At 46.4% G+C, this 20245-nt stretch overlaps 1 protein-coding gene across 1 annotated transcript in view; it reads right to left on the reverse strand.

Annotated features, from left to right (window-relative positions):
• Window positions 1-17422: 17422 nt before the first annotated feature.
• The window catches only part of MEIOC (meiosis specific with coiled-coil domain), a gene marked incomplete at both ends in the record, with an annotated part of 168827 nt that continues 166004 nt past the window's right edge, over window positions 17423-20245 (reverse strand). The window contains one exon of the mRNA XM_082272868.1: window positions 17423-17550. Coding sequence (XP_082128994.1) covers window positions 17423-17550 — 128 coding nt within the window. The remainder of the gene's footprint in view (window positions 17551-20245) is intronic.

The raw sequence follows: 20245 nt of genomic DNA on the forward strand, positions 1-20245 counted from the left end.
TTGTGATGCATCTCTGGATGCGGCCCCTCTGGCTGGCAGGGTTTCTGTGATGGCGGTGATTCTTCGCCGAATCATCTGGTTGCAGTACTGGTCAGCTCACCAGGCTTCCAAAAAGTTACTGACTGACCTTTCCTTTTTTAGGTGACTGGTGCTTCTATGGAAAAGATCATTAAGGACTTAATGGGAGGCAAGAGTACTTTACTTCCACAGGCTGCTAAGGGCAAGGAACCTCGCTGTCAGAGGAGTCCCTTCTTTTTGGCTCACAAGCGGCCCTTTTCATCCATCTCTGGATTGCAGGAAAAGGGCTTCAGATTCACCTGTAACTTTGCGGGAGACCAAGAGACCCTGGAATGGTAGGTCTAAAGCAGGTGCATCTGGTTTCGCAGACAAGCCTTCCCCAGCCTGAAGGGGCGCACTCACCCGCATCTGGGGTTGGGGGATGTCTTTGTCCTGCTCCGTGGACCCTGCTCATTCAGGACAAATGAGTCCACGAACCGATTCGGTTCCGTTACAAGATCGAGTTTTGGCCCTTGCCTCCAGCAAGGTTTCCTTCCTACTTGGAGGCCCTGTAGCCACGCTGGAGACAGGCATAAGGAGCAGTGCAGGACCTGTTAGCACAAGGAGTTATTGCGCCGGTTTCAGTGTCAGAATGTTTCCAAGGTTTTTATTCAAATCTGTTTACAGTTCCCAGGAAGTAAGGCAAGGTTTGCCCGATCTTGGATCTCAAGGTTCTGAACCACTTTGTGTGGGTTCATAAATTTTTTCGGATGGAATCCATCCGCACAGTAGTAACTTTTCTTCATCAAGGAGATTTGATGGCTTCTATTGATCTCAAGGACACACCTTCATTTTCCAATATGTCAGGCATCAGCGTTTTCTTAGTTTTGCCGGGGGCGAGGAGCACTTTTAATTCATGGTGTCGCTTCAGCTCCTCGAGTGTCCACACAGGTTGTGTCCCCTGTGTTGGCCTTGTTACGGCAGAAGGGAATCGTGGTACTGGGTTACCTGGATGATCTGCTTCTTCGGCTGTAGAAGCAGACTTGGAGTTTATGGTGCAAACTCTGCAGGAGTAAGGGTGGAAACTGAATTTTCAGAAATCAGCACCGTCTCCGTCCATAAATCTGGACTACCAATTTTCTCTACTCATTGACACAGTCTCTTCTTCATAACAGTAGTGATGTCCCAAAGCAGTGCCTTTTATAGATGAGGGGTGGGAACAGCAGATAAAAAATTACCCAAGGCTAAAACATGGCACCATAGGACTCGTAAAAAACAAGATGAAACCCGACCTGAAAAAAACATTAAACACCCTCAAGGGAGACTAAAAGCACCCTTAAACAGCAGCCTGCAAAACTGCGGTCAAAGGAGGCATCTGCAGATGCCAGCACCATCCACCTTATAAAACTTTGTAAAGGTATGAACACAACCAGCTAGCCACCTTGCACACCTGAACCACAGATGCCTGATGGCGAAAAGCCCAGGAAGCACTAAGCGCCCAAGTAGAATGCGCCTAAACAGGGAAAGGTGGAACCTAACCCTTATTTGAATAAGCCTGCACAACAGTCTGTCTGATCCATCTGGAAATAGTCACAGCAGATGCAGGTATCCCTTCCCTTGATCCATCCGTGAGTACAACGAGCGAATCTAACTTCCGAAAAGATTCAGTAGTTGCTAGTAAACCCTGATTGCCTGACCCACATCCAAAGTATGTAGTGCGAATTCCTTGGGATGTTATGGCTTAGGACACAAGGAGGGCAACACAATGTCTTCATTTAGGTGGAAACCACCTTCGGAAGGAAGGACAGATCCAGACTAAGCATTACTTTATCTCTGTGAACCACCAGATAGGCAGAACGATAGGACAACCCGTCAGTTCCGACACCCTGCGCGCAGAAGTAATAGCCACCAAGAAGGCCACCTTGTGGGATAAGGTAAGCAAGGGAATCTCCCGAATATTTTCAAACGGAGGCTTTTGGAGAACCGACAGCACTAAATTAAGGTCTCTAGGTGGCAACAAAGAGGACCAGAATCCCTTCCGCCTCGCTCCTGTGAAGAAGTCTTGGCAGCAACTTGAGAGGGGAAACGCATACATCAGCTGATACTGACCCTACAGAGCTAGCAGCGCGTCTGTGGCGTCTGTCAGAGTCCCGAGATCGGGCCACAAACCTCTGCACTTTCCTGTTGATCAGAAACGCCAATAGATCTACTTCTGGAGTGCTCCAACTGAGGCACAACTGCTGGAACACCTCTGGGTGGAGAGACTATTCCCCTGGATCCAAGGTGTGCCAACTGAGGTAATCCGCCTGCCAATTTTCCACTCCTGGAATGTGAACGGTGGACAGAGCTGGAACAGAGCATTCCACCCATCAAAGGATGCTCGCCACCTCTAAGGCCGCAAGGAAACTCTTGGTGTCCCCTTGGTGATTGACATAAGCCATAGCCTTGGCATTGTCCGATTGAATGCGCACTGGTCAGCCTTGAAGGTACTCTGTCCAGTGGTCTAGGCAAAGCCTGATCGCTCTCAACTCCAGAACATTGATCGGTAACCTGGATTCCTCCAGAGACCAGACCCCTTGAGCAGAAAGCTTGCCTATAACACCTCCCCACCCGGACAGCCTGGCATCCGTGGTGATCACTGTCCAATATAGGGGGAGAAAGGATTTTCCTAGATTGAGTGTCGGGGGACAGAAGCCACCATATCAGTGACCCCCTGGTCCCCCCGGCTCAGCTGAATCTGTTTCTCCATGGAATTTGGATCTTTGTTCCTCAAAGGACAACACCATCAGTCCCAAAACTCTCATAAAAGTCCAAATAGCTGATAGCTGAATCGCAGTCTGGCGCTTTTGAAGTTTTTCCAGAGGAAGAAACACCCTGGCTGAGGACGAATTCAAAGTCAGGCCCAGATAGTCCAGTCTCATGGAAGGAACCAGGGATGATTTCTGATGGTTCAGAATCCACACAAACTCCTCCAGAGTTCTCATGGTGAACTCTAAGTTTGTCACCAGCACCATGGGAGACTGCACAGAGAAGTAGATCATCTAGATCAGTGGTCCTCAGGGCCCACTAACAGGCCAGATTTTAAGAATTACCTTGGGGAGATGCAGACTAGAGTACTGCAATCACTGAGCAGCAAATTATATCACCTTGGATGTATTTCAGTTATCTTGCAAACCTGGCCTGTTAGTGGGCCTTGAGGACCAGGGTTGAGGACCACTGATCTAGATAACCCAAGACCAATATCCCCCGCTGGCGTAATAACACCAGGACCAGAGCCAACACCTTTTGTGAAGAGCCGAGGAGCAGAGGTGAGATCAAAGGGTAACGTCACAAACAGAGTGATCCTCTCCCATGGCAAAACGGAGAAACCGTTGGTGTCCTTCACATATCAGAATGTTAAGGTAGGCATCTTTGATGTCTATGAAGGCCAGGATATTCCCCTGATGTAGGGAAGCCACCACCGTGCAAATGGATTCAATCTTGAATTTCTGAACTCGCACTAAGCAATTCCATGCCTTTTAGGTCCAGGATTGGATGCACCTTGCTTTCCTTCCTGAGGACCATAAACAGGTTTGAGTAAAAGCCCTGAAAACATTCTGAAGACAGAACCGGAACTATCACTCCTTGTTGTAACAGGTCCTGTACTGCCCCAAAGAGAGCCTATAAGCGATCCGGGGACTGTCGTACATTGGAAGGGAAAAACCTTACCGGTGTGACAGATCGAACGAGTCCTTACTCTTGTTAGCCTGTGGGAGAAAGGTACTCTTACCCCCTGTAAGACCTTTGGTAACGTCATCAATGGTAGCCCCAAACAGGCTATCACCTTGAAAAGGTAGATCAGTCAAGGCCTTCTTTGAGGTCTGATCCGCAGACCAGCATTTTAGCCAAAGTATACAGTACACCGAAACAGACACTCGGCAATATCAGAGCCACATCCAGCGAGTCATTGCAAACAAATTGCAGCCCCTGCAGCAACTGGTCCGTCAGCTCCCCAAAGGCAGGGGGGGTGTTGTATCCCCTCCAGGTCAGTGTAGTAACTTAGCCCATTCAGTTAAGTTTGTGACACCAGGACAATAGTGAACACTGGTCTTAGTGCAGACCCTGCCAGGGAGTACATATTGCGGGCCACAGACTCCGCCTTTCTATCTGCCGGATTCTTAAAGGACAAGGAATCCTCCACTGGGATCAGGGTAGCTTTATTCAATCTGGAAACCGGAGGGTCCACCTTTTAATAAAGGACTCCTCAAAGGGGTAGTGTCTAGCAATCCGTTTAGGCACCCCAGAGGGACGCTTTGGGCGGTCCCATTATTTTTTTACCATGTCAAAATATGTGGGAAGGGGGAAAACGTTTGCTGCTCTGGATAGCTTGTGAGTGCCAAACGTAACCTGCGCCTCAGATGCGTCCTCTCCAGCTTTAGGGTCTCATGCACATAAACAACCAGTGCGTCCGCCAGTGCCTTTTCTTGTGCGGTGGCGGAGGGAGAGGGGTCATCCTCACTATCAAAGGAGACAGGACAAGGGGTAGTAGACCCAGCAGCAAGACCCACCTCTGCGGTGGCTGAATCTGAGTCAGAATCTGATACATCAGATGGGGTAGGTGGGGGGGGGGGGGGGCGGTAATTTTTTTGGTACCTTGTCCCTTACAGCTCTACCTGGGACCCAAAGGATTCCAAGACCGCCAAAAATGTATATATGGACTGGGATCTGGAGGGCCCTGCAGCCTCCTTGAGGGGGTCAGGTGGGGGAGAAAGTTCTGCAGGGTCCATGTTGCATCAGGGGAACCTCTCAGCTAAAAGTTGTAAAAAATATATATATATATATATTTTCTAAGAACGTCTTACTGTGCTATAGCGCCCACAAGAGGTCAGGCAGAACGCACTGAAGACCCCCAGCAGGGAGACCCCCCCAGACTCCCCACCCACACCAGAGATGCACCAGGAAGGCCCAGAACGTCTGTACAGCACATGTCTGCAGCGAAAAACCTGAGTGTTGGCACCAGGGTATAGGGAGGGGCTCCACCGCCAAAAAAATGCCTATAGGGACTCCAAAAACATGGCCACCAGTGATTTTCAATGGGAATACATCGTAAAATGGCCACCAGGTGTACCAACATGGCCACAGATCTTTCTCAGCACATGGGCTACAAGAAAATAGCAGCCCTGCATGGCTTCTGGGGGCCCTCGAAGGGACCCCCCCCCCAGCCTCCTGGACGGGATTGAGAGGAATGGGGCCCTGAAAGTGACAGGTGCATTCCCCCCCGCACGATCGTTAGTCCGGTCGGCAGCGCACCCCCCCACCTTACGCCCGCTCCCAGGGAGTAGCTTCAAGCGTCCCATATAGCCCCAGTAGTGAGGGGGGGAGCCAAATTAGCCATTTACCCTCGCCGGTGTTATGTGATTTGTTAGTGTTACAAGGTCTCAGGTGTGAATGGGGAGCAGGTGTGGTAAATTTGGTGTTATTGCTCTCACACTGGTCACTGCAAGTTCAACATAGGACCTCATGGCAAATAATTGTTGCACTACCTAAAGAAGGTCTAGGCTTTAAGATGATTGCTAAGACCCTGAAATTGAGCTGCAGCACAGTGGCCAAGACCATACAGCAGTTTAACAGGACAGGTTCCACTCAGAACAGGCCTCGCCATGGTCAACCAAAGGTGAGTGCAGGTGCTCAGTCATATCCAGAGGTTGTCTTTTGGAAATAGATGTACGAGTGCTGCCAGGATTGCTGCAGAGGTTGAAAGGGGTGGGGTCAGCCTGTCAGTGTTCAGACCATACGCCACCCACTGCATCATATTGGTCTGCATGGCTGTCATCCCAGGAGGAAGATGATGCACAAGAAAGCCCCCCAACATTTTGCTGAAGACAAGCAGACTATAGACATGGATTACTGGAACCATGTACTGTGGTCTGATAAAACCAAGATAAACTTTTTTGGTTCTGATGGTGTCAAGCGTGTGTGGCAGCAACCAGGTGGAGTACAAAGAAAGTGTGTCTTGCCTACAGTCAAGCATGGTGGTGGGAGTGTCATGGTGTAGGGCTGTATGAATTCTGCCAGCACTGGGGAGCTACAGTTCATTGAGGGAACCCATGAATGCCAACATGTACTGTGACATACTGAAGTAGAGCATGATTCCCCTCCCTTCAGAGTATTCCAACATAATGACCCCAAACACACCTGCACGACAACAACTGTCTTGCTAAAGAAGCTGAGGGTAAAGGTGATGGACTGGCCAAGCAGGTCTCCAGACCTAAACCCTATTGAGCATCTGTGCTGCATCCTCAAACGAAAGGTAGAGGAGTGCAAGATCTCCAACATCCACCAGTTGTCATGGAGGAGTGGAAGAGGAGTCCAGTGGTAACCTGTGAAGCTCTGGTGAACTCCATGCCCAAGAGGGTTAAGGCAGTGTTGGAAAAATGATGGCAACACAAAAATATGCCCAATTTGGACATTTTTGGCTTAGGGGTGTACTCACTTTTGGCTGTGTGTTGGGTTATTGCAGCTGAATGCCAGTTCACACTTTATATTCCATTACAGCTAACAGTTTTTTGGTGTAAATATTTTACATAAATAAAATACGATTTTTGTAAGCTCTTACCGCAAATTTTTTATCTCTGATGTCTATTGACAGATGCAGCCTCAACCTGAGCTGTGTGGGTTATGCTGCCACCTGCAAGAGTAGTCTAGGCAATATGTGTACCTAGTTTTAACATATACATGCCCCCGGGGCTGCCCCTCCAGACATAACCCTTACAGACACAGCCCAGCACACAAGTTTAGTTGCAAGCAGTGAAAACAAAAAAAACATCCCCAATTCAGAGGGGCGGGTGCTGCGTCTGTCAATGGACATCAGAGAAAAAGATTTTACAATAAGATCTTACAAAAAAATCTAATTTTCTCTATCGTCTATTGACAAACGCAGCCTCATCTTCATAAGCTGTGTGGGACGTCCCAAAGCAGTATAGGCATGAGCGGTGGGAAAAACGCAACCAGAAAGTAACGTAAACTCCAAAGGCTAAACCTAGCCAACTGGGTAACATGAGCTCATCCAGGTAAAAGACCCCCTAAGAGAATAAGAAAAAACTATTCTCTATGAAACAGCAGCCTGCAAAACCTTGCGGCCAAAAGAGGCATCCAAAGAAGCCAACAAATCCACCTTGTAAAATTTGGTAAAAGTGTGCACAGACAACCAAGTCGCTGCCTTACAAACATGTATGACTGAGGCCTGATGGCAAAAAGCCTTCACAGGGGAAAAAGGAGGAACCTGACCCTTGAGTGAATAAGCCTAAACAAACCGTCTGCCTGATCTATCTTGAAATGGTTGCAACGGACGCAGCCAAACCTTTGCAAGGACCATCCGAAAGGACAAAGAATGAGTCCAACTTCCTAAAGGACTCCCGTTACCCTTATATAAACTCTTATTGCCTATTGCCCGAACCACATCCAGACAGTCCAAGGCAAATTCCTTGGGATGCGTAGGCTTAGGACATAAAGAAGACATTGTGTTGCCTTCCTTAAGATGAAAATCTGACACCACCTTAGGGAGAAAAGACGGATTAGGTAGGAGGACCACTTTATCCCGGTGAACCACCAAATAAGGCAGACAGGACAGCGCCACCAACTCCAAGACTCGGTGAGCATAAGAAATAGCCGCTAGGAATGCAACCTTCTGCGACAAAGAAAGCAGAGAAATCTCCCTAATATTCTCAAAAGGAGGCTTTTGAAGATCAGACAAAACTAGATTAAGATCCCACGGTGGCAACTAGGATCTCCTTGGGGGAGCCAGATGATTCACCCCTGAATAAAGTACAAAGTATGGCATTAGCAGCTAACGGGCATTGGAAGTAAAATAGCCAAGGCCGACACCTGGCCCTTGATAGTACCCAACGCCAACCATTGCTCAGCCCTTTTTTGTAAAAAGGCCAACACCATAGCTACAGAAAATAGGCGAGGTTGTAGCTGCAGCGAGTCACACCATGAAATGTACGATTTCCACGTGCGATGATAGATCTTCTTGGAAGTCGACTTCTTAGCCTTCAAAAGGGTAGGAATCACCGAGTCAGAGAGATCTCTATCCCTCAACTCTTTGCTTTCAAAAGCCAAGCCGCAACCGACCCTAAAGAAGGGTGGAAGATCGGTCCTTGAGACAGTAGATCTTCCCACAGAGGAAGTCTCCATGGAGGGTCTACAACCATTTTACCAGGTCTGCGTACCCAGACCGCCGATGCCATTCTGGTGCCACCAGAACGACCAGAATGCCTTCCATCTCCATCCGGTGAAGAAACCTCGGCAGGAGTACGAGCAGAGGGAAGGCATAGATCAGGCGATACTGGCTCCAAGGAGTGTCTGTCTGTGGTGTCAGCCAGAGGATCCAGAGACCTGGCCACAAACCGCTGAACTTTCCTGTTGAGGAAAGACACAAACATATCCACCTCCGGAGTACCCTACTGGGCAGACAGGAGATGAAACTCCTCCGGATCAAGGGACCATTCCCATTGAGCCAACACCTGACGACTCAGGTAATCCACTTGCCAATTCTCCACACCCAGAATGTGGACTGCAAACAAAGCCGGAACATAGTGTTCTGCCCAAACCAGAATCTCAGCCACCTCCTTGGCCGCCAGGACACTCTTGATGCCTCCTTGATGATTGATGTAAGCCACAGACGTGGCATTGTCTGACTGTATCCGAACCAGAGCCGTGTAGCCAACTCGTCCAGTGAAACAGGCAAAGCTTGATCGCTTTCAGCTCCAAAATATTGATCGGCAAGGAAGACTCTAACGTTGCCCAAGTCCCCTGAGCAGAGCGCTTCCCTAGCACACCACCCCAGCCTGACAGGCTGGCATCCATGGTGACCACTGTCCAAAACACTGGCAGGAAGAACTTGCCCTGGCACAAGGCATGTGACCAGAGCCACCAAGAAAGAGCAGACCTTGTAAGATGGCCCATCCCGAATCTTCAGGTCCAACGATAGGATCCCTGTTCCATTTTGTCAGAATCTCCTTTTGCAACTGTCTCGTGTGAGACTGAGCAAACAGGACTGCTTTGAAGGTCGAAACCATCAGACCCAGAGCCCTCATGCAAGCCCAGAAGGACTGATTGGTCTCCATCAGTAACTGGACCGCCCTTTGCTCGGGCGAGGGTCTTCCTTCCCTTGGACAAACTTCAGAAGTTGCAGAGTCGAGGATCAGCTCCAGATAAGTGACCCGCATGGACGGTATGAGGGCAGACTTTTTGAAATTGATCGTCAACCCAAAGTCCTGAAGGGTCTGAATGGTGATAGAGACGTTGTCCAGCAGATCCCAATGGGAGACTGCTCGCAACAGGAGATCATCAAGATATCCCACAATGGAAAAACCCTGTCGAGGCAACAAGGCCAGCACAGGGGCTAGGACCTTGGTAAAAACTCTGGGAGCTGAGGCGAGACCAAAGGTTAATGCCATAAATTGAAAGTGCTCCCCTGCCACCGCAAAGCGGAGGAATCGCTGGTGTCCCTCGAATAGGGGGACGTGGAGCTATGCATCCTTCAATCGATGGAGGCCAGAAAATCCCCCTTCTGCAATGATGGCATCACTGGCCAAAACGGACTCCATTTGAAACTTCTGCACCCACACAAAACAGTTTAGCGCCTTGAGGTCCAGGGTTGGACGCATCTTGCCCTCCTTTCTGGGCCCCGTGAAGAGGTTTGAATAGAAACCTTGAGAGCGCTACTGCTGAGGAACCTGCACAATCACCCCTTGAGCCAGGAGATCTTGCGCAGCCTTCCGCAAATCTTATAAACGCTCTAGAGACAAGCGAAGATTTGACAGGAAGAATCTGTCCCCTGGCCCGGACCAGAATTCGATCTTGTACCCGGAGCAAATCAGTTTGCGAACCCAATTGTCCTGAATAAAGGAAGTCCAGGTTTCCTGAAAGAAGTGCAGACGTCCCCCCACCCCTGAGACGGGTGAGTGCACCCCTTCATGCTGAAGAGGACTTGTCAGCAGCACTGGACTGACTGGCCTTGGGCTTGCCCCAATGCTTTTTAACCCCTCCAGAAGCTCTGAACAGCTTACCTTTTTCTTGCGCCCTGGAGGTACAAAAAAAAGGCTTGTGAGCAGAAAAGGAGGGACCCTACTTAGTACGGGGCGTCTTACCCTTGGAGAATTGAGAAAGAAGAGTACTCTTCCCGCCAGTCAGGCCCTTGATCAACTCATCCAATGAGTCGACAAACAAACGATCTCCCAGAAAAGGGAGATCAGCTAGGGCCTTGTTAGAAGCTTGGTCAGCCAACCAGCTCTTCAGCCAAACCATGCGTCTTAAATCAATGCCCACGGGCGAAACCCTGGCCATCAGGGGAGCCACATCTATAGACGCATCACACAGGAACACCAGAGCCTGTGATGACCTGGTCCAACAGTTCCAGCTGTTCAGGAGGAACAGTCTCGGGGTCCAGACTCCCGCAAACCCCTAATCCAGGGATCCTCAAACTATGGCCCTCCAGCTGTTTCAGAACTACACATCCCATGAGGCATTGTAAAACTCTGACATTCACAGACATGACTAGGCATGTTGGGAATTGTAGTTCCTGAACAGCTGGAGGGCCGTAGTTTGAAGACCCCTGCCCTAATCCATTCCATCACTGAGACTAAAACCAGTTTCAAAATGGAACCTGCCAACATGTGGAGATGGCGGGAAAGGGATTCCACCCGCCTGTTCAGCGAATCCTTACAGACCGGGGAACCTTCCACAGGCACAAGGGTAGATTTGTTTATTCTGGAGACAGGATGGTCCACTTTAGGTGGCACCGTCCAACAGTTGGAGATCTTTTCAACAAAAGGATACCGGCGTTTAAAGCGTTTTGGCACCACTAACACGTTTAACGCGCCGCCATTGGTCATTCACAATATCGTGAAAAATGGGAAAACCTTGCTAGCTTTCCGAGAGCCAAAAGCCACCCGCGTCCCTGCTGGCGTGGGCTCATCAGCCAATTTTAAAGTGTCCTTTACTGAGATAATCAGGGCTTCCACTAAAGCACGTTCCCGCGCTGCAGCTAGAGAGGAGATATCCTCTTCACCATCTGACTGAGAGGACAGCGACCCCTCAGGAAAGGGGGCGTCAGGGGAAACCTCATCAGCCTCCGAATCAGAGGACACCTCCATAGATGGAGAAGGCAGCAGCCGTTTTCAGCTATCAACCTTTTTCATCTTCAACTTTTGTCGCCAGGCTTTCCAGAGCTGCTGAAATTGCGGCCGGCGACTGCGATCGGGACTGTCCAGGAGTCCCACAGAGTGGGTCTGAGGGTGATTTCACAGTTTGGGACTCCATAGTGCAAGCTGCAAAAAACGGAGTAGTGTCGATTTAAGAAACACCGATCGCAGCGGTCTGCAGAGATCCCCCTTTAAACTATACTAACAGCAGAGCTTGCAGGGATATGTCCCCAGTACTGTACCACCTCAGAGAAAAAAGGTCCTCCTGATCGTTCCAGCAGCATGCAGAGACAGGAAATGACCTCAGCCAGCAGCAGGAAACTGAACACAAACATGGATGCCCATACAGTACAATAGGAAGCTCAGGCAAAAAGGCTGCCCCATACAATTCTATGGGGAAAAAACTACATTGCCCACACTTAAGAGGGTGGCGCCCACTGCTTGCCATGCGGCCAGGGACCAACTCTATGAAGGCCTTAAGGATCCACAACAGGAATCAACAATCCCAAAGGGTACCCTGCCAACCCTCCGCCCCCCCCCCCCCCCAGGGCGCCAGGCGCCCCAGACACATAGCCCCCGTGGGAACTGGGAAGGGTGTACACAGACCGGGCCGGCCAGGGGGATCTTTTAGGAGGCACAATCCTATTATCCCCAGGAGAGGGCCCACATCCCCCCCAAGGCCAGCAGGGGCAAGGGGTTACTCACCATGGACCGGTGGGTTCCGCTCCGGGCAGACCGCCTCCCACCCAAAGTGGGGGTACTGCCAGCCGAGGGGTACACTGCGACTCAGGGCGAGCCAGGTCGTTGCGTACCGGCAAGGCATCCGCTCGCAGGCTCGTTCCCCATCTGGAAAAGGGGCACCGTCTTGGCTAGGCCTAGTGCGGGACTATAACCTGCTCAGGCTCATAGGACAGGCTTGGAGGTACCATAAGGATCTAGATTATCCAGTGCGAAGCCCCAGCTGGCATCGTTGCCTGTAGATCACCAGGAAATGTTTCCTTGAACACTAGCTAGCAAGTGAGTAAAGAGAAATAAAATATTCAGAAAAGAATAGAAAAAAATGAGACTGAGGTCCCAGCAGGAAAACCTAGGTCCAACAAACTGATGTGCTGGGCTGTGTCTGTGAGGGTTATGTCTGGAGGGACAGCCCCGTGGGCGTGTATATGTTAAAACTTTGTACTAACGTACTGCCTAGACTACTCCTGCAGGTGGCAGCATAACCCACACAGCTCATGAAGATGAGGCTGTGTCTGTCAATGGACGATAGAGAAAAATTGGTCATTGTAAGCACCCCTGTCAGTAGTAAACAGTTTGTCTCATCCCTGTAACCGATACATCTTCAAGAGAGCTTTTTCTTTTGAAAAACAACAGATTTCCTGGCTAGATCACCAGATGAAAATAGAACACAGCCAGCCTAAAAAAGATAACGAATGCAGTCATCACCTCTAGGAATTAGTAAGCTGCAATATAATAAATATTTTCCTTCGAGTTTAATATGGCTTTAGAGCAGAACCGGTACACCCCAGCGCTCTTGCCACACAGTGTAGCCAGCTTGTCGCCACTGCCATCTTAACAGGTTGAGTTCTCTGTTGTTGGCCATGGGCGATAGGACCCCCATGCACACAGGAGTTGTATCATGCCTGCACCAGGATATTACTCTGAAATAGTCGGTGTACAATTACAAAAAATTTAATTGTTTTACTTTAGGACAACTTTGACAGCAGCAGTATTTTATTAAATATTTACATTCATAGTACTGTACCAATACTCAAAGGAAATCAAGGAGCCAGGTTGGTTGCTGTTTTAACCAGAACATTTTATTTATTTTCCGCAGAATCAGTTTTCTATAGCGCTATTCAGTAATGCATAAAATAACCTTTTTCACATTCATCTTAACAGATTTCGGTTTCTATCGATAATACTGCATGCCTACAGTTATAACTTTTTCTTTACACAAGAGTGCAGAATTACAATTGTACATATCTTATTAACTAAAATTGTTCCTCAAATTGACGTGCTCACAAAAAAAAAAAAAAAAAAAATACTTTGCAAAGTCAGCATTGTATACTTATCAGGTCTGGCCGGTAAATGGCTAGAAAACTGCTCATACAGTGCCCATTAATAATGTATGCTGCTTGCATACTAAAAACATGTATGGGAAAAAAAAAAATGTTCTTCATAAAGCATACTATGAGAAAATCCAATTGAGTTTTGAGTTTAAATCAGTTAACTACATTCTGGGTGCAAAGTATTATCTGTGGTTTTCTTTAGAAAGTAGCCACAGCCTGAGTTAAAAAAAAAAAAAAAAAGCCTGCCCCCATAGCTTCTGGTTGTCTCCCTCCATTTGTAAGTAGGAGTCATATGTACAGGTGCATCTCATAAAATTAGAATATCATCAAAAAGTTACATTTCAGTAATTGAATTAAAAAAGTGAAATTCATATTTTATATAGATGCATTATACACACAGTGATATAATTCAAGCATTTCTTTTAACTGAGGATTATGGCTTACAGCTAGTAAGAACACAAAATTCAGTACATCAGAAAATTTATTACATAAGCTCAATAAAAAAAAAAAAAAAAAAAAAAGATTTTTAATACAGAAATGTTGGCTTATTGATAAGTATGTCCATGTACAGTATGCACTCAATACTTGGGCCAGGCTCCTTTAGCATGATTTGCTGCATCAATGTGGCATGGCATGGAGGTGATCAGCCTGAGGCACTGCTGAGGTGTTCTAGAAGCCCAGGTTGCTTTGATGGCGGCTTTCAGCCGGTCTGCATTATTGGGTCTGGTGTCTCTCATCTTCCTCTTGAAAATCAAACAGTGATCATTAAAGCAGGTATTGGTACTTTTGGCAGTATGGGCAGGTGCCTAGTTCTGCTGGAAAATGAAATCGGCATCTCCATAAAGCTGGTCAGCAAAGGGAAGCATGAAGTGCTCTAGAATTTCCTGCTAGAGGGCTGCACTGACTTTGGACTTGATAAAACACAGTGGACCAACACCAGCAGATGACATGGCTCCCCAAATCATCAGACTGGAAACCTCACACTGTTCCTCCTGCCTCTTGGATTCTGTTTGTCTACTCTTCCTCCAGACTCTGGGACCTTGATTTCCAAATGAAATACAACATTTTCCACAGTCTGATGATTTTATGAGCCATATAATCTGCTGCTGAAGTCCAAAGTTAGCGCATCCTTCTACCAGGAAATTCTAGAGCACTTCATGCTTCCCTCTGTTGACCAGCTTTTTGGAGATGCTGATTTCATATTCCAGTATGACTTCGCACCTGGTCACACTGCCAAAAGTACCAATACCTAGTTTAATGATCATGGTATCACTGTGCTTGATTGGCCAGCAAACTGGCCTGACCTAAACCCTATAGAGAATCTGTTGGGTATTGTCAAGAGGAAGATGAGACACCAGAGCTAACAAGGCAGACGAGCTGAAGGTCACTATTAAAGCAACCTGGGCTTCCATAACACCTCAGCAGTGCCACAGGCTGATTGTCTCCATGCCACACCTCATTGATGCAGTCATTTATGCAAAAGGAGCCCCAACCAAGTATTGAGTGCATACTATATTGTACATACTTTCAGTAAGCCAACATTTCTGTATTATTCCTTTTTTATTGGTCTTATGTAATAACCTATTTTTCTAAGATACTGCATTTCGGGTTTTCATTAGCTGTAAGCCATAAACATCAAAATTAAAAGAAAGAAATGATTGAAATATAAATCACTGTGTATAACTAATAGGAGTTTCACTTTTTGAATTGAATTACTTAAATTAATGTTTTGATGATATTCTAATTTTTTGAGATGCACCTGTATCCTGTAGAAGACCCTTGTGTCAGACCTGTATAGAGAGCCCACTATTTCTACACCGAGAGCAAGGGCCCTTCATGTTAGCAGAGGATAGGCTTTCAAATGAAAACCAACCATACAACTTTGCACACCTTTTTGTTTTGACGTTCCTGGAATGTATTTAACTGATTACTCTGAGGCTGGGTTCATACTTATGTGAATTAGATGCGGGTTTCCCCGCATCCAATTCACATGTCAAGAGCCTGTGACTGGCTCTCAATGGAGCCGATTCACACAGCTCAGGGACAGCTGCAGAGTGAATTGCACGGGAGTCCTATGAGTCTTCTGGTCCGTTTCAGGTCCTAATTCAACCAAACATTCAGACCAAAATCGGACCTGAAATGGAATACAGGGATTCATCTGATCCCTGCTGTGAGCTGCTCCTCGCAGAGGTGTGAATCCAGCCTGAAAGTTAAATTGGGCTATAATAATTTAAATCTGGTATATGTAGTTAAGCAGCACTGTTATTCTAGGAAAAGTCTACACAAAGGGGTGTCTTCACATAGGCAAGCAGATGTAAGTCCTTCACTGCCTCTCACAACCAACACTGACTGTCCATGTTCTTCTGCCCTTCTCTATAATACATGGAGATTATTGTAGGGCACGCTGAATGTCAAGCAAAATTTATAGATAGTTCTTTAGATCTCTGGTATGTTATGTGCTCAGAGCTGTTGTGGTTAGAGGAGAGTGGTAGGTGTGACGATTCAGGCTTCCATGTAAGGGCACTCTAAGAAAATCACCTATGTAGTGATAACTCAACTCCATAGCTATACAGTTAATCAAGACTGAGATTATAGACTTCAACTGCAATTCATCCTGTGTGAGAAATCAGAGGTTGCAGCTATTCCAATCAGGTACTAAGTTTGTTTGATCTGAATACATTGGATCAGATAGGAATACAGCTTCCAACAAAACAATTTATTTAGATTTTGGTTTAATACAAGTGCAATGAATCACCATTGCTGCTTCAGAGATTTCATCCTTAAAGCAGATGTCAGTGAGATCCCACACTTTGGTGACAACTGCAAATTTGCCACTGTTGCAGATGTAAACAAATCCTGCTCTTTCCACAGTATTTCTCCATTAATTGTACATGATGGGGACTCTTGCTTGGCTGTCCCGTCAAAATCTAAATAAAAACAAAACACCCCTACATTTGGGGTTCTATCCCTCCAGGACTGGCCAACATTTTTTTATGCTGACAGTTCTCAGGGTTTCAAGAGACCACACATTAAAATTCATTTGGGTTGTGGTATTCTGTATATTAAGAGTGAACATCACCTAGAAATTCATGGGTTGTGATAATAGTTTTGTGAAATTTAGTGAATAAATACTTTGATGCTTTAAATAGATTTCTACACGTTTGTTAGATTGTTCTGTGCACCATCCACAATGATCTCTGGAATACGAAGATACTCCCAAAGCATTAAAGCATATTTTCCATCAATACAGACTTTAAAACAAATTAAAAAGCAACTTAAGGCCTTAGGCCTCGGGCACACAGATGCCTTTCCTCCTGGCAGCAGCGCTTTGGCAGAAAAATGAATTTTGGCGCATCAAATGCTTGGGCTTCAATTAATTTCATTAGCCAGAAAAATGCACTTAGGCGCATCAAATGCTTGGGCTTTAATTCATTTCATTAGCCAGAATAATAATTTATTAAGAATGCATTTTTTCTTTTAAAACACAGCTGCTCCTGGACGCATAGGCTGTGGGTTATTTTCTGCCTCTAAACACCTATGTGTACATGGACACGCAGGCTAACATGCAGGGGTGTTAGGGGCATCTAACTTTTTCCTGCTTCCAAACAGCCAGATTAAAAACATGCAGTGTGCATGAAGCCTTGAAGTGAACTTCCAAAAGCAGAAAAGCAACAGGTTCACATTTATTTCCTCTCTCGCCAGCAGCATGAACTTACCTTTCTTTCACCCCTGCATCTCTCCTGCTGGCCGGGGTAAAAATTCCTACACAAGTCTATTAGCTCTCAATAAGACTAATTGGCCAAATAATGTCATATGGAGGGACTGCTTTGGTTTTGGAGGGGAAATGAAGAAAAGGTTAAGCATAAGCTTCTGGAGGAGGACTACCTTAAAGCAAAGCAGTTGCTCCATTCTGAAGGAGCCAAATGCAGGTCTGCTTTATAGTACAGTATTCTCTTTCTTACAATGTTAATTAAAGTTAATCTAAAAACATATGAGGACTAAACGCCTGGCGGTTTCTTTTAAACATACTAATAATTTCTGCAAAAGGAACATCAGTAATTCTCTTCAAAAGCTCCTGAAAAAAAAAAAAAAAAAACTAGACTTAACAGAAAATCATTTCATAAGTTCATCTTGATAAAATGTGAGTACTGTATCGAGGGAAATCCGTCTTTAGCCTTTATCATGGGCCTGCACAGTGTGGAAGGCCAGTGCCGTCTGAAGAGCACACCAAAGCACCGTGCGCAGTTTTCGAGTTGCCACAGTCATTTCCCTGATTGAGTTGGCAAGGGCAGAGACATCTGAGATAGGAAACAGAAGCAGAAAATGTTCCTTATATAAATACAAACCTTAATACATTTATAATACTACTCAGATTTTACAGATAAAACCTGCCAACATTGGAATGATATCCAAACACAGAACATCCATGTAGTAAAATGCAATGGTGTGTGTGTCCCAGACTAGATTTCATCAGCCATGCTATCCAATGGTAAAATCTGGAACAGCATGACCTAAAAATTCCAGTGATTTATCAGAACCAGTAAATCTGAAGGTATTTAAAATTGGTCAAGATGCGCTGATCAAGGATGGGGATTGCTGCACTTTTATTTTTTTACTGTCAATTATTCCAATATTCAGGAACTATAAGTAAAGTGTGCTATCCTAAAACTACATAGATATAATCAAATAAAGTCAATGAATGTGTGTGAACAAAAAATTTACAAAAATGGTATTGTGAAAAAAAATAGTGGTTTAAAATCCAACATGAAAATCTTACTTGTGAATTTAACGAAGTAGTTTTAGGATAGCGCACTTTACTTTTATTTTTCCACAGTAAATCTGAAAGGCAGCAGAACTGTAATCCATCAAGTGTTATACTACTGGCATACAGCTGCTTTGTTACATACGACTTATGTGACTTTTACAGACACTAGGTCATTTGGTGTCCCCTTCTGTAGCTTACAGCCTGCTGGGAGACATCACGACACTACCAATAAACATCTCACAGTACATTTGATATAAGCTCACAAGAAATGCATTGGTGCAGGTTATAAATGCATGCAATGGGGAAAGCTTTGTCATTATGTCAGTTAAAGATTTCCCACTTGAGTGCCTGTACATGAACTTAGTAGGCTTAGATGTTCCTAATATGCAAGTCATTTGGGTTTAAAACTTTGTAAAACTATCCAGCTTGCTTTTTTATACCATCAGTGTTATTCTATATGAGGGAGGCCCAGCAAAACATAAATTGACAAGTTTGCAAATTATTAATTATCTATGTTTGTTGGGGGGGGGGGGCGTGGCCGAGCAGCGGATGTAACCGGACGTGTGAGACACTCGCTCCGCCAACTATCCTGTCTACCCATCCTGCAGACACCCGATCCGACTGAGATTTTACCGGCCACGGCAGCCCTGTGATCCCCAGCTTGCCCAGGCGTATCGGTGAGTCCTACATTCCCGCTGACCCATGGCCAAACGGCAGACGAACGCATGGCAGGCTCCCGAGCTGCAGGCCCAAGATGGCGCCCAGCCGCATCGTGTCTCCCAGAAGGAGACATACAGAGAACCTGCACAAAAGTTCTTCAGAAAGTCTGCTGCACGCTCCGCATCCACTGCGGCTGCCACCCCTACTACCTCCCCAGACTCCCACTCAGACGCTGATGATACTGCCCTATTAGGGGATCCATTTGTTCATTTAGAGTAGGGGGAAGATTGGAACCCGTGTTCTTAAAAAAAAAAAAAATGAACTTTAAAAAAGGAAGAGAGATTTGCCTCGCTTATTGTCATGGAAACAATGATTTTTCCAGACAGGATCTGTATCAAGGGCAATGGTCCCATTAAAACATTTACAGAGATTCCATCCTACCCTTACTTAGATGGCCTTACACATTTTAAAGCAAATGCGTCCTACAGAATCATTTTGGCTCCTAACCGAGCCTGCATGCACTTTTTTGTAAAGTGCCATAGTATCCTAATAGTGAGGCCGTAATACAAGATAAAGCAGCCAATTCTGTTTCTTGAAGGACCAATGTTACACCAAATGGGACTGAACCCTTGGTCATATTGGGGAAACTGCCAACATGGCCAGGGAGGGAAGACCCAGAGAATCAATCTGATGCCTAAGGCCATAGATTAAACGCGAACTCCATTCCTCGAGATTCCCCAAGATGTACCTTGGTGCATGGATATCTCCTCCATGTCCAAAAATCACCAGTTGGGAAGAACTGAATTCCAGGAGTTTGGCTTTAAGGGCATGTGTGAGAGATTGAGCTGGATCTTGCATGCGTATGGCCCCTTAAAGAGTGATTTTCCTGAGCCTAAACTGACTGCTCTCTTGACAGAAAGTCAGAGTATTCCACAATTAGGATGCCACAAAAAGGCTCCAGGAGAGACATAGGAACCCAAACTCTGAGAAATACCAGTAGTGCAAGGGTGGCACTGAGGTTTAAAATCCTGCTAGCATGAAGGACCCCAAAAGTAGGTCCCTGCTGACCAGGCAGGTCAGAGTTTCCTTCTAGAGAAGGAGAGGGTTGACACTGTAGGGTACCAGGTACTAGTTCCCTTGCATGCCCTGATGGTAGATGTTTTACTAAAGGGAGAGGGAGATGATTCAGGTAGGACACTTACCAAGAGGTCAACTGACAAGAACTAGGGCCATAGCTTCTAGGCAGAGGAGAACGAAAGTGGGAGGTCTATAAGTCTGTGCGGTGACACAGAAGAGAGAAGGATGAGTACCTGAAGACAGAGCTTGGTGTACAGGGTTATCCCTGAGAACTCAAAGGACTTTTCTCTGCACTTGAATGCCCAAAGGGAAAACTACCCAAAGACCAGTGAGAATTAACAGCTTGGTGGAAGTAGGAGTGCATTGTAATGCTAAAAGCTTTTTCTGAGGACTTCGCAGGCTTCTTATTTCCATTCTTATGGGAATGCCTGAGAATCAGGCTTAGGGGTCTGGGCATGTCTACTCTAGAAGTACATGAAGGAGAAAGATGC

Source organism: Pelophylax lessonae, assembly GCF_965119305.1.
Source record: "Pelophylax lessonae genome assembly, chromosome: 11".
NCBI classification, from domain to species: Eukaryota; Metazoa; Chordata; class Amphibia; order Anura; family Ranidae; genus Pelophylax; species Pelophylax lessonae.